Here is a 15,428-nt window from a genome sequence, read left to right on the forward strand (position 1 = left end):
CATTTACATTCATTAACCGTGTAGCCTCAAAAGGACAAATGGCTGAACTTGACACTTGTTGAAAAGCACTTTTTCTCCATCTACTATCATCATCATCGTCATCCCGTCTTGAATACCGTGTTCTAAAAGATATGTAATGCTATAGCCTGCGTGGGGATTTATAATCTGAATTTATAAGCGACTAGGCGTTTAGCAACATGAATATATGGGTAAAAAAAACGATGCATGACTTAGAATAATGAATGATTTGTATTGCATGCAATAATCCAACTTTGTAATGTGAACGAGTATAACTATGATACTGAAATGTTAATGTAACAAGATGCTATTCACGGGACGGTCACATGACACAACAGCGAGCGGCGTGTTTGGTGCGCCTTTTATAACGTTATGTTCCGATTATACAAACCAAATAATTTCTAAAGCTCTTTAGTAATGCAAACTACACACAAAATATTGGAAAATGGAATAATAGTACAATAACACAACTGCACAAAGCATATGTCGCTCGTTAGCTATGCCCTCTGTTGTGTCAGACTTGAGAGGCGATGTAGCCACGCGGTGCAGCTCAGAAGTACCGCTCGGAAACAGGAATCGCCTCTCTTCTCACGAGAGAATTCGAGGATAGTCTTAGGTAAGAAGATCTAGTGACATCACTCTGTCGATCAGCTGTTCCACAGAGGTGGTGGTGGTGGTACACTATGTAGAAACTATGCACTCTAGGAGGAAGGGGTTTGGGCTGCATTCTGTGTGAACCTCTTGTCTGGTTTTGTATTAACTGAAAAAAAATCTGTATCAGAAATTCAGCAATAAAAAGCAGCATGGTGCCAATTGGATGGTCAATGTTTATGTATTTATTTTCGTGTGTTGTCTTTTTTTTTTTTTTTTCTCCATTTTCCTCCGATTTTTTTCCCATCCCAATGTTAGTCGTATGCCAATTCCCAATCCCCTTCCTGGTCGCTGCGCACTTACACAGTTGGATCATCTGGGAGAGTGGAGGCTATCACGTGCTTCCTCCGACACACGTCCAGCCAATCAACCGCTTCTTTTCACCTGGCAGCGCGGATGTGTTGTATTTTTCTATATTTTCTCCCATCCCCCAATTTAGTCGCCAATTGCTTTCCTAGGTCAAGGTCACCTTATTTATATAGCACATTTAAAATCAACCGAAGTGGCATCAAAGTGCTTTACAGTATAAAGAAACAAACAAATACAAAATACTATATAAAATGCACAAGTTAATGCAATACAATGAATATACTAAATAGTCACAACAGGACCAAGGATGTATGGCTTAACAAGCCCATGAAAACAAACAAATCTCTAGGATCTGGGCAGACCAAATTTGTAGTGGTAGACTACCACAATACCACATGCTGCCCTACTGTCGGTCTGGGGAGGGTGTAGACTACCACATGCTGCCCTACTGTCGGTCTGGGGAGGGTGTAGACTACCACATGCTGCCCTACTGTCGGTCTGGGGAGGGTGTAGACTACCACACGCCTCCTCCAATACATGTTGAGTCACCAGCCTTTTAACGCCATCTCCTCCCCAACCGACCACCAGTAGGAGTCGCTATTGTAGCGACCAGGACTCCTATTCCACTGGCTTTCCACTCGCAAAAACTGGCAATCATGTTCGTAGGGACGACTGACAAAGCCGGAATTACCGGTGAAGTGGTAATCGAACCCAGAATCTCTGCAGTAGTAGGCGAGTGCTTAGACCTCTACACTACCCAGGTGCACCCGGTTTAAATGCTTTTTAAGTGCTATGCCTCTAATTCAGCGGTTCTCAAACTTTTTTTATACCACAACCCCATTTTATTTAGGAATTTTTTTGGTGACCCCACACTTAATGTATCGTGTCTCAATGTGCACCATTCACGTCTATATATACGTGTTTGCTCGCCAACCGTTGAACGCCAATCACATATATACGTTCGATTTTAATATTATATTCTGTCTCACGGACCTCTATGTTACCGTTAAAAGCCATACTGAGACCCCGAGAGTGCAATACCGGCGAGATCCTGCTAGGTGGCAGTATCGCCCACCCTTTGAAACCCTGTTCCAGACTGTGCGTCACATCTAATGTCGTCCGGGCGGAGAATTTTGGTCCAGGCAAGTCTAGCGGTTCATCCAAGCACATTGGAACGCGTCCATGGCCCCTCGATGCATGTGTTGTGCCAGATTATGTCGGGGACCCGATGGACATCAATACTGGAAATCGCGATCTGACGTCAATTCCACCTTGATCCTACAATGATTTCATATCGATCCAGCCGATCAACGTATGTAGTATTCAAAACGAATACCGTTGATGGCGATCCAGCACACCACTTATTCCAGCACATGCCCTCAGGTCGCTACAGGTCCATCCTAACCAGACACACATGCTTCACAAACAGTTTTTTCCCCACAGCAGTCCGAACACTGAACACCCTGGACCGCCCCCCTTTGCACAGACGGGCAAGCATCCGTCACTGACTGTTACCGTGACTGTCCTATATGTATTTATGTATATATGTATTTATTGTGGGATTGGGAGGGGGGCGTTTTTGATGTTTGATGTCTGTTTCATGTTTGATGTAACCAGTGCTTAACAATCTGTACCGCAAACAATTACCACCAACCATTGTTGTGTGGCATTAAAGTATCTTGTATCTCGTTGTATCCTGTATCAGTAATGTGAAAAGACTCATTTTATACACAGTCTCACTCACCGTGAACTCAACATAATTATTACGGCAACTTTAATACAAAAAGAAAAAGGTATATAGACACTAACAAACCAACATCAACAGAAAGATATATTGTATATATACAAGATGGGAGGAACACACTGTCACACATCCCAGTGCTGGACACTCAGCATCCGAATTCCATTTTACAGGTGTCCCGTTCTCTCAGCCGTTTCTCGATGAGGGACATGCGCTCGGCCTGGGCTTGCATCTGCAGCATCTCCTGGAGACCGTGAGGATAAACACAAGTATTGATTAGTACATCGTAGGGCTGGGAGGTAAATAGGAAATTATAATCGTCATGGATCTATAGAAAGGTATGGATTACTATACCGTCCAGGATATATACACATTGTAAAAAGAATAGAACATTTTGAATGAAACAGCACCATGACAATTGTGTTGGAAGATAAAGACTTTATGTATTCAGATTCAAATTCTTTATTGCCTATATTCATTGTAACGTATAATATCTGCACCTTTACTTAATATTTACACTTTATTTTTCTCATAGTTTTATATTCAGAGTTAATTATATTGTTTACAGTTTCTTAGAATTTTTTGTATTCAGATCCAATTTTATTGCCTATATTTATGTCTTTCTTTTCTACTATTACCCTGCCCATACCTGTACCTCCGCTCCCCCTCCCCCATGCTGCCCGAATTTCCCCAAGGGGATCAATAAAGAAATATCTTAATTTAATACTGGAAAACTAAATACCGTTATACTATCAATACTAAGGAAAATATTGTGATGTGATATTTTGTCCATATCGCCCTGCCCTAGTACACCTGCAATTATTAGGTAAAAAATACCCAGTATTTTGTACATGATTTTATGTGATCTTGATGACGGTGTTTCAACACATTGTCCAGTTCAGGATGTCATACTTTATCCAGACCTTAATTTCTTGAGAATTGGAAGATTCTGGTCTGTGTTATTCATTATGATATATTTAATTTTCATTTAATTTCAAACCTTTATTTAAACTCGAAAGGCAACTGAAGTTCCCCTAATTTACAGTCACGTCGAGTGTACATACAGAGTCAAATCACAACAATAAGACAAGTAAGGATAACAATCAATTAAAACACGTACAACTTGATTGTGATGAGCTAGGGGCATTGTAATGAAATTCAGATTTACCCTGTTCCGAGCAAACTCGAGGGACCTTAAGGACCAGACCTATATGCTGCCAAGGTGCCCATTAGCTAGGCCATATCACTCTATTCCAAGGTGCCCATCAGCTAGGCCATATCACTATATTCCAAGGTGCCCGTCAGCTAGGCCATATCACTCTATTCCAAGGTACCCGTCAGCTAGGCCATATCACTCTATTCCAAGGTACCCGTCAGCTAGGCCATATCACTCTATTCCAAGGTGCCCGTCAGCTAGGCCATATCACTCTATTCCAAGGTGCCCGTCAGCTAGGCCATATCACTCTATTCCAGGGGTGGCCAACCTGCGGCTCGCGAGCTGCATCCCTCCACTTTGGTTGCCTTGGGTTAAATTCATGATATACCATAGATTGCCAGCTCTATTTGTCTATGGAGAAGTACCCCTTCTTTGCAGGGCTATAACTTTTTAAATTCTATTGCTACATTGCCATTATTAGGGCCCATTCAAAGTCCTATATGTATTGTTCATTGTGTAGCAACGTTAAACTTTTTCATTCACATATTCATAGTAAAGTATGGTCTAATGTATAAGTATGTTTTCATCTCTTTCTGCAGCTTTCTCCAGAACGTGATCTATAGCCCCAAATGCATTATATTGATGATGCAATACAGTTTTATGGCAATCAGCGTGATATAAAAAATTCCAACTAGACGTACTTCTAGAAGTTACTACACGTGTTGACCGGATGGGCTAGGGGGCGTTTATAATTCCGTGGGCAGCGTTATACCAATCATCTAATGTGGGTCAAATGTTGATAATAGCAGTTAGTATCGAAGACGGTAACGTTACACGCTGAAACTCACCCCAGTCTCCGCGCGCCGTTGGGCGATCATCGTAGAGTTGAAATCTTATCATTATGGGATGTAAATTTACCCGGTCCATCTCCAGCTTGTATAATGGTATATACGTCCAAATCATGTTGTTTATCGAGTTATTGGCAATCGATCACTGTGTAGCGTGACGAGCCAGAGTCCCGGGACCTATAGCGAGCGCCCGGAAGTACTACGGACGTCTAGCACAACCTCTATGCCACTTCCTGTTAAAGCGATTGCGCCGATCGGCCACCAGATGGCGCTCCTGAACCGCCAGAGAGCTCAGTGGGTCCTGCTGGTGGATCTCAGGCCAGCGGAGGGGACATATGAATCCGATCGCAGATTTTTGAAATATTGATATAAGGACGCTGTACAGCGTCCTCCGGCAACTTGAGCATGGCCCGCAATGACGTCAAAACACGTTTCATGGCAGTCAAAGTGTTAAAAAAAATTATACTTTTTTTGGTCATTCATGTACACTCCTGCAACCTGGTGTCCACATGTGCGGACATTGCATTTTGTGTTGTCTACACCTTAAGACATAGAATAAACATTTACAGATATATATATTTTTTTTTAATGGTTCATTTGCATGTTCTTGGTATCTGATTCTAGGGACATTATGGATCTCAGGGAATGTATTCCCGGTGTCAGAAATATTGTGTATGTTACTAGGCTAGAGTAAATTGTAATGAACCAAAGGAGAATATCAATTAAATTATATATATATATATATATTTTTTTTTTAATCTTTGACTGTGAATAACACCATGCTAAAATTTACCAGACCTGGAAAATCTAAGCAAATTAATAAAGGGAAGATGATTAAACAGAAGGTTTTGTAGATACAGTACTGAATTGTGCCATCCGGACACATGCAATTTGAAATATGATTATATTATACACCCTGTGAGGCCGAAATAAAAAAAGACATTAGCAACATCAGAGGCCAGAGGGTGGGACCCATAAACACATGAAGGGTGCCGTGACTGAAAAAAAGGTTGAGTGGCTCTTTGTGGTACCACAGTAATTTTTGTGGCTCTTAGTCTCTAACTGGTTGGCCATCCATGCTCTATTCCAAGGTGCTGTCAGCTAGGCCATATCACTCTATTCCAATGTGCCCGTCAAGCTAGGCCATATCACTCTATTCCAAGGTGCCCGTCAGCTAGGCCATATCACTATTCCGTTGTTAAGTCTTGATGCCACGGGCCAAACACTCCGCTTCAGACAGCGGGAGATACCAGGAGCACATACCCCACATTTATGCCTCGGATCTATTAAAACAACACGGCACTGAGGTGTTTATTGACGGTCGATAGGTCACAACTTAACAACTGAATTGCTGAAGATAATTGGTAATGACATGGGTAGAGTCACCTGTATAAAACATGACAAAACACGACGTGCAACTCCTAAACTGATCCAAAAGTGGAAGTTATTCTAGACCTAATAACTATTTCTCTGTCATTCTGGCCTGAGAGCGTGCTCGTTGCTCAGATAATAATGAACATTCCTCTTTCCATCATACGATGAGCAGCTGCAGTGGACGTGTAACCATGGCCAGCTCGGCTCAGTGTGTAGTGGGGTTAAAGCCAGTGGATCAAACAACAGCTCGTCTGTTGTAGACGACACAAGGCGTGTGCATCCATCCACCTGGGCAGATAGCTCGGGGGGAATGTGGATGGGTGTGGCTGCTTGCTCGCTTTCATGAGGCTGTCGCTTTATGACCACGGATCCAATTACCGGCTTATCGATCCATGTTCGCCTCAATGGTGTCGGGAGATCAGATTTTTAGTTTTTTTTAAAGGACATCATGCAGTTCAATCCTCTTAGTGTTTGTCTTTATTTATTCAGACAGCAGGAAGGCTGAGAGGGAGACGGAGAAGGGGGCGACGGGGCATGAATTAGATCCCAGGCCAGTCTCTGGGCCCAGGGTTTCTTTTATTACCGCCGCCACGGCTATAAGCCGGTGGAATTAATCTCGGTACAGGTGGAATGGCTGTAACAATACACCACATGCAGCGCCAGTGCGAACACAAGTGTAAAGGGGAAAAAAGACACTACAGGACACAACTCCACATACAACAGACTTTTGTGTTATTTATCAACGGTGCAGGTTTGGGGGAGAAACCCACAGAGCGTCATCATCTACCATTATTACTGTAAAAATGTAATGATTGTGAAATATCCGTTTAATGAGACTATGAGCTGTATGTGTATGTCACCGAATTTCCCCAAGAGGGATTTATAAAAGTTATCCTTATTCAGATTCAGATTTATACTCACATTTACCTGCTTTATGCTCACATTTACCTGCTTTATGCTCATTCACCTTCTTTATGCTCACATGTACCTGCTTTATACTCACATTTACCTGCTTTATGCTCATTCACCTGCTTTATGCTCACATTTACCTGCTTTATGCTCATTCACCTGCTTTATGCTCACATTTACCTGTTTTATGCTCATTCACCTGCTTTAAGCTCACATGTACCTGCTTTAAGCTCACATGTACCTGCTTTATGCTCACATGTACCTGCTTTATGCTCACATGTACCTGCTTTATGCTCATTCACCTGCTTTATGTTCATTCACCTGCTTTATGTTCACATTCACCTGCTTTATGCTCATTCGCCTGCTTTATGTTCATTCACCTGCTTTATGTTCACATTCACCTGCTTTATGTTCACATTCGCCTGCTTTATGTTCATTCACCTGCTTTATGTTCACATTCACCTGCTTTATGTTCACATTCACCTGCTTTATGTTCACATTCGCCTGCTTTATGTTCACATTCACCTGCTTTATGTTCACATTCGCCTGCTTTATGTTCATTCACCTGCTTTATGTTCACATTCACCTGCTTTATGTTCACATTCACCTGCTTTATGTTCACATTCGCCTGCTTTATGTTCATTCACCTGCTTTATGTTCACATTCACCTGCTTTATGTTCACATTCACCTGCTTTATGTTCACATTCGCCTGCTTTATGTTCATTCACCTGCTTTATGTTCACATGTACCTGCTTTATGTTCACATTCACCTGCTTTATGCTCATTCACCTGCTTTATGTTCATTCACCTGCTTTATGTTCACATTCACCTGCTTTATGCTCATTCACCTGCTTTAAGATAAAGATAAAATAAGATAATCCTTTATTAATCCCCTAGGGGAAATTCGGGTGTCAAAGCAGCATGGGGGGGGGGGGGGGGGGGGGGGGGGTACAGGGTGGGGGGGATGCATAGATTCACAGTACAATACAATATAGTAATATAAAATAAAAAAAAATAATAATAATAAAGTAATATAAAATAAAGTAATATAAAATAAAGTAATATAAAATAAAGTAATATAAAATGGTAATATAAAAGTACAAACACAAGATAGACCAGTGGTATGAGTCTCTAGTGCAAAGAATCAAGATAGTCGTTGATGAGAGTCTCTAGTTCTCAGGTCCCGAGTTGTGACAGTGATAGCTCTGGCAGCAGAACCGCCCGAGCCCTTTGTTGTAGAGCCTGATGGCTGCCGGTATAAAGGACCGGCCCAGGTGGTTTGTGGTGCGTTATTTTTAAACCTAGCCGCATTTTTAGGAGATGCTCTCTGATTGGCCACTGACTGACGCTCTCTGATTGGCCACTGACATGTTTGCCCAATCGCGTGACGAGCTGTGTCTTTGCCCATTTCCGCGCCAAACAGCCTGCAAACTACCTGGCGTTCTATCGCCATGCTCTAAGACAAACTCTAACCTTAACCAACTTCGAAAGAGTGCCTAAGCTTAACCGTCGAAAGAACTTGCCGTCACGCTCTAAGACAAACTCTAACCGTAACCAACTTCGAAAGAGTGCCTAAGCTTAACCAGTGTAGAAACAGGCGTCGGCCAATCAGAAAGCGTCTCCGAAAAATGCGGCTAGGTTTAAAAATAACGCGTTTGTGCGGTGTGTCGGGGGGGATGAGTCTTTTAGGCTGAACGTGCTCTTCATTCTGGCTAGCTCTTCGTAGAAGGGGTGAGAGGGGTTCTCCAGGATGGCTTCTAGCTTTTTCCTCATCCTCCTCTCAGCCACCACCTCTAGGTCATCCAGCTCACCACCCACTACTGAGCTAGCCTTGTTCAGCTTGCCGGAGACCCTTGAGTTGATGTTGCTCATTCGCCTGCTTTATGCTCATTCACCTGTTTTATGCTCACATTTACCCGATTTATGTTCACATTTACCTGCTTTATGCTTTCCAAAAGGGGCTTCAAGTCAAAGGACATCTTGGAGGCGTTCACCATCTTGTTACTGATGAGATTATAACTGTAGAAGAAGATACAGAGTAGCATATCAAAATACAGACTTTGAAAGTCTATAACTGATAGAGCATACAGACCCTGCACCTTTGATTACACGGTTTACTTTATCATGTTATTTATATTCAGAGTTAATCATATTGTTGACACTGTACATTTTTATTGTAATTGTATTGTCTATATTTATATCTTTCTACTATTACTAGTACCTCCTCTTCCCCCTCCCCCATGCTGCTATGATGCCTGAATTTCCCCAAGGGGATCAATAAAGGAATACCTTATCTTGCTCCTGAGCGTTGATGGCTAGGGGGGGGGGGCTTACCAATTGATGTTCTCTTTGCGAAGAAGAAAGTTGCCGCGTAGCAAGTCCAGATGCTCTGGGGTTGAACCAACAAGTACGCCCACATCAGACTGGCAGCCAGAGCAGCTCAGAGCACTGTAGATGCTGAATAATAGTAATAGTAATGTTAAGATACTTGCAGCGATCTTTCAGTCCAAGTTGACTAAGAAGAACATTGATGTAATGTTACAGCAACAACTTGGAGAGGTAATTGAGTGAGAAAGTGAGTGAACAGGTTTGTGTTTTACACGTTTGCACATTAACAAGTCTCATCTGGGTGCTGCTGCCCACTGAATGATATCTATATGTACCCCTGACATTGGGAAGGAAGGGTCTGTTTACTTTTCACACTCGAGATTCTAACCGATGACACTCAAATCACAAAATGTACTTCTGCGTCCATCCATAAGATGTGCAGTCACTCAGCAATTAAAATAACGATATTACAGTATAGATTACATTAAAATGTATTGTCATTATACAGCACAAGTACAGTACAACAAAAATAAGTTTGGCATCCAACCAGAGTGCAAATGTTACAGTAAAGTGCAATAGTGATATACAATGTACAGGTGATTAAACTGGGTATAAAATATATAAATGAGTACTGAGTAATACTGCTAATCAGATGTATGTACAGAGTAGGTAAGAGATATGTACATATCATATATAGTACCTATATCTACATCTACAGATATGTAAAACGGATTATATACAGGTATGTATACAGATGTGGATAGATATATAGATGTATGTACAGAGTTGTACTAGTATTAATATGTACAGTGATACAGGTATAAAGACACTATGGTAGTAAGTCATACTGGTCAGCAGCGTAACTAGTAAGAGTAGGTAAGGGATATGTCATGTGCAGATCATAGATCTACAGATGGTATAGTACAGACAGTAGAGCTGTGAATCTTCACTGGCCTCACGATTCGATTACGATTCAGCTGTCCATGATTCGATTCTACGATGCATCTCAATGCGCTCAATAATATATTACATCCTCAATTTTATAATCTATATTCATGGCTACTTTTTCATCAATTAATACAAGCAGTCAGATAAATTAACTTTTATTTATAAAGTTCTTAAATCAGAATGTCAAAATAAATGTCTTTACTAGTGTTGCATGATACACATACTAGAAAGGTATCTCGATACCCAGCTGTTAAAAACAGTTCAATACTATAATACTAATATTTTCTATGAGTTGAGTCGATGCATGACCAGAGCAATAGCTTTAATAATACAATAATAATAATATATTTGATTTGTAGGGTGCTTTATAGTTGTGGAGCAAATCCCAAAGCGCTACATTGTAAAAGAACATAAAAGCTAGCAAAAAAAAAATCCACACCACTAACAGACAGATGTGGATAGATATATATATATACGGTAAGAATATATATGAACATATACAGCATTATATACAGGCTAAAACACTATACCAGTACCAGCTCTGGAGACACCTTCATTATCTCTCTACCCTCACTGCATTTACAGAAACACGTACACGCTCTATGTTTAAAACAGGTTTGAGGGCTATGGGAGGTTGATTCTATTCAAAACCTGGTTAAATAAAATTAAAAACTCACCAACAAGCCATTCTCCCCTTCAGGGCCAACTCCACATCCTCACTGATGACCACATTCTGAGTTACTCCTGAAGTGAGCCAAGCAGTAGTACAGGTGTTTAGTTTAGTTTATTCGGATCCTCATTAGCCATTGCCACAGGCATAGGCTACTATTACTCAATACAATACATAATATCTAATACTAACTAATTAGTATTAACTAACTAATATCAATACAATAAAATCAATACAATACAATACAATAAAACAATACACCTCAATAACACATACAAATATTATATAATAAAATATCTAAGTTCACCAATCACACATACCCATCTACTCAATCATGTTTCAAGGCATATATGTTAACTTTTTTTTTAATCCACTTTTTCTCCCATTTTCCATTTTTCTCCCATCCCAATTTCGTATCGTCCAATTCAACCCTCCCCTGTCTCGAACGCTGTTTCTTGCCTCCCACAAGCCGGCTGAAATGTGGACGTGTAAGCCATACATAGCACGAGTCCCCTCCGATACTCGAGGTAGCAGCCGTCGCATCTTTTCACCTGCGCGGCGCGATCTTTCAGCGTCAGGGGTCTGCGCTTTGGAGGGACGCCGCCCCCAATGCTTCTTGATTCTACTGCGCAGGCGCACCAACCGACCTGTAGGAGTCGCTGTCCACAACGTCCGATCCCCACCCCTCAGTTTTCCCTCCCCCTAATACTGCCAATTGTATTAGTACGGACGACCAGCCAAACTGAAAACAATGTGGAGAGCTGGGCTCGAACCCAGCGTCTCCAGCATTGGTGGTGAGTGCCATGCCCACTGCAACACCTAGCCGCCCGCATATATGTTAACTTAAAGTACAATACATATCCATACAACATACAAATATATTAAAAATCTACGTTCACCAATCACACATACCCATCTTCTCAATCAGCCACTATGTTTACTTAACTGACAGTACCATGATTCTTTCTTATATGATTTTTAAGGTGTTTTTTAAATGTCTGTTTTTCTTCAACCCTAGTTAATGCAGACCGTGGTAAGGAATTCCATGCAGTCATTGCTCTATACATCACAGTCCTTTTCATTGCATTTGTTCTTGGCATCTTTACAGTACATCTTTCCATTGACACATGCCTGGTGGAGTAACTGTGTCTGTTGATTGTGAATTGCATCTCGTCATATAGAGTAGACAAGCAGGTTTTTTGTTCTTATATATATTTCTATATCAACTTTTTCTCCCCATTTTCTATTTTTCTCCCATCCCAATTTTCGTATTTATCCAATTCTACCCTCCCGTCTCGAACGTTGTTAGACCATGCCTCCCACTGGTCGGCTGCGATGTGGACCAAACCTTGCATCACGTGTCCCCTCCGGTACACGAGGAGGCAACTGTCGCATCTTTTCACCTGCACAGCGCGATCTCTCAGCGGCGAGGGGTAACGCGTGGGAGGCTCTGCTGCCCCCGTTGCTTCCTGATTCTGCTGTACAGGCGCACCAACCGACCTGTAGGAGTCGCTGTCCACAACGTCCGATCCACCCACCGGCTTTCCCACCCCCTAATACTGCCAATTGTATTAGTATGAACGACCAGCCAAGCCGGAAGCAACGCCGAGAGCTGGGCTCGAACCCAGCATCTCCTGCGTTAGTGGCGAGCGCCTTGCCCACTGCGCCACTTAGCCTCCCATATTTCTATATGTTGTTAGGACTGAACAATGTATTCTAAACTTAAAGTATGGGTTCACTTTAGAAACATAGCACTGTGCTGTATCCTCTCTCTGACCAGGCTCTGATACACTCCCAACTGTTTTAGCCTTCGAAAACCATGCTGCGTGGACTTTTCCAAAACAGGAAGCTCACGGTGTGATCGGATTCGTCTCCATATGTTCCAGTTTGGAAATTGTCAAAAGTTTTCAGTTTCATGGGTCAGTTACGTAATGTAACTATAGGCAACTTAAGACACTACAAAGGCAAAGCCTATGAAACTCATTATGTTTGATACGATGTACGTCGGTTTACAACCATTTCCTCTGTAAAACACATGAAGACACATCATTCTGATTATAGCTTACTGTGAGATTTCTATTTTGTAAAAGGTCAATTGTATGAATGTTTTTGAAGGATAAGACACTTGTGGCCTGGTGAGAGGACGCAGCACAGTGCTGATCAGAAGAATAGACACTCTTCTCTAACCACTGCACTATGTCAACAACACAATGAGACACTGTACGAGAACAATTACCAACCACTGTTTACCCCCCAACTACAGTAGGCTATTCATAGTATCCTCATGACGTTTTTGTCGGCCACCGTTGTCATTTATAATAACCTGCTAGTATTTGATTACAATCACCTGTTTGCGACCAACTTGTCCACTCTGTGGACAGTTACGGTAGACTAATGATATATTACTCCATCTAAAAAGTACTGTACTCAACTACAATTTCAAGCTACTTATTTTCATTTTAGGGAACTTTATACCGTACGTTTACTCCATTACATTTATCTGAAACCACCCGTTACTAGTGACTTCGAAGAAAGATATTTTGCACACAAAAAACATGGCAAAAATGTATGATGATTATGTACTTTCACATTTGAACCCTGTCAACTTCAAGATGAGTAATCAGAGCAGCATAACTGGAACACATACCACTAACATAACCTATAAAATAGAGGAGTGCATGCTCCCAAGCACTGACTGGAGTCATGTAGAATGCATACTTTTACTTTAGATACTTAAGTACATTCAATAGCAAATACGTTTGGAGTAAAATTCGAATGGAGGACTTTTACTTTGACTAGAGTACTCATTTATCTGGGTATTTCTACTTTCACCACCGCAACACTTCCTGTATGTTGAGCTCATGGGAGCTCGTGAGGGGGGGGGGGGGTACATTAACATTCATTCATAATTGTATCCCCCCCCCCCCCCACACACGAGCTCCATGAAACGCGGAAGTGCAGTGGTCTATGATGGGACCTGCTTTGTCATAATATCCATTGTATGAGGTTAACTTACTAAGGCACATGATAGAGTCCATACAGTCGACCTCCCCACAAAAACCGCTCGAGTCTCCCAACACAACGTTGCATTCTTCACAGTGGAAAGTCATCAGGTTTTGTCCCATTCCTTTCGCCACCTTTAATTCATTTATACTGTTATTAGATAGCGATAGCATTGATAAACTTGCATCGAGCGCCATTTTCAGCGAGGTAACTTCCCGTCCCCGCCCTCCCGCTTGTGATTTGAAAGTTTGTCCCTGGACCAGTAGGGTTGGTTTGGACACCACTGCCACCAGCTGGACAATTAGAGAAATGCAAGAAATGTAACGTCACCGCGAAAACATTTCCATCAACATTTAATAATAATAATAATAATAATAATAATAATAATAATAACAATAATAATAATAATAATAATAATAATAATAATAATAATAATAATAATAATAATAATAATAATAATAATAATAATAATAATAATAATAATAATAATAATAATAAACTTTATTTGTATAGCACTTTTCATACAGAAGTTGCAGTTCAAAGTGCTTCACAACAGTAAAAAATATAGGCATAAGCGAGCATAAAAAAGATAGAGAGGTAAATGTATAGATGTAGCAGTACTGTCTCGTGTGTGTCATATGATGAATTGAAAATGGGGGACCCTGATGTAAACAAGACGAAAGTCTTTCTCTGCCAGGTCTGCATCCCCTTAACAATTGTATGTATTGAGCTGTACTGTACTGTACCCATTCTGCAATCTGTTAATAAACTTTTCAATCAATCAATCAATCAATCAATCAATAGCAAGGTAAGGTAAATCATAGTGTTTCACATTAGGATCTAGCATCCCAATAGGCCTTTCTGTTTACAGTTTCATTCAGTAATACAAATAATAAAAATAGAATAGACAAAGTGCGGTTGGATTCAGTTTAAAAATAGGCAACAAATTATAAAATAGAACGGACATACAACAGGGTATTTAACATACACCAGAGCAGTGCATCAGTAAGAACATTTGAAAATATATGATGAAGGAAGGCGTTCTTAATATTTTTTTCTTTATGTTTAGTTAACGTAAATATTGCACATATAAGCAAGCAACCTAGGATGAGGACCGATCATTAATACACTGCTCAAAGAAATAAAGGGAACACATAATCATTACAATGTAACTCCAAGTCAATCACACGTCTGGGATATCAAGCTGTCTAGAAAGCAACACTGATTGTGAATCAATTTCACCTGCTGTTGTGCAAATGGAACAGACAACAGGTGGAAATGAGAGGCAATTTGCAAGACAGCCCCTATAAAGGAATGGTTCGGCAGGTGGTGGCCACAGTCACAGACCATTTCCCTGTCCTCATCCTTTCTGGCATATTTTTGGTTACGTTTGCATTTTGCCACTAGAGGTAGCAGGAGGCGGTGTCTGCAACCCACAGAAGTTGCAGACCATAATAATAATAATAATAATA

The 15,428-nt window shown here is 41.0% G+C and overlaps 1 protein-coding gene across 1 annotated transcript; it reads right to left on the reverse strand.

The window, feature by feature from the left end:
- Positions 1-1,702: 1,702 nt before the first annotated feature.
- Positions 1,703-14,145, reverse strand: oip5 (opa interacting protein 5). Its single transcript, XM_084309599.1, has 5 exons — positions 13,970-14,145; positions 10,961-11,027; positions 9,342-9,464; positions 8,945-9,026; positions 1,703-2,963 (listed from the first exon to the last, which is right to left on the reverse strand). The coding sequence occupies exons 1-5, from the start codon at positions 14,127-14,129 to the stop codon at positions 2,868-2,870; spliced, it is 528 nt and encodes a 175-aa protein (XP_084165725.1). The 5' UTR covers positions 14,130-14,145; the 3' UTR covers positions 1,703-2,867.
- Positions 14,146-15,428: the final 1,283 nt, after the last annotated feature.

Source organism: Notolepis coatsorum (genome assembly GCF_963971535.1).
Source record: "Notolepis coatsorum genome assembly, chromosome: 3".
In the NCBI taxonomy this organism is placed as follows: Eukaryota; Metazoa; Chordata; class Actinopteri; order Aulopiformes; family Paralepididae; genus Notolepis; species Notolepis coatsorum.

Excerpts from the sequence above, each read along its gene's own strand:
- oip5 (XM_084309599.1), bottom strand. The coding sequence starts at position 14,129 with ATGCTATCGCTATCTAATAACAGTATAAATGAATTAAAGGTGGCGAAA. Across the intron at positions 11,028-13,969 it reads GGACTCTATCATGTGCCTTA|GAGTAACTCAGAATGTGGTC; the intron begins GTAAGTTAACCT and ends GGCTCACTTCAG. Across the intron at positions 2,964-8,944 it reads TTTTGGAAAGCATAAAGCAG|GAGATGCTGCAGATGCAAGC; the intron begins GTAAATGTGAAC and ends CACGGTCTCCAG.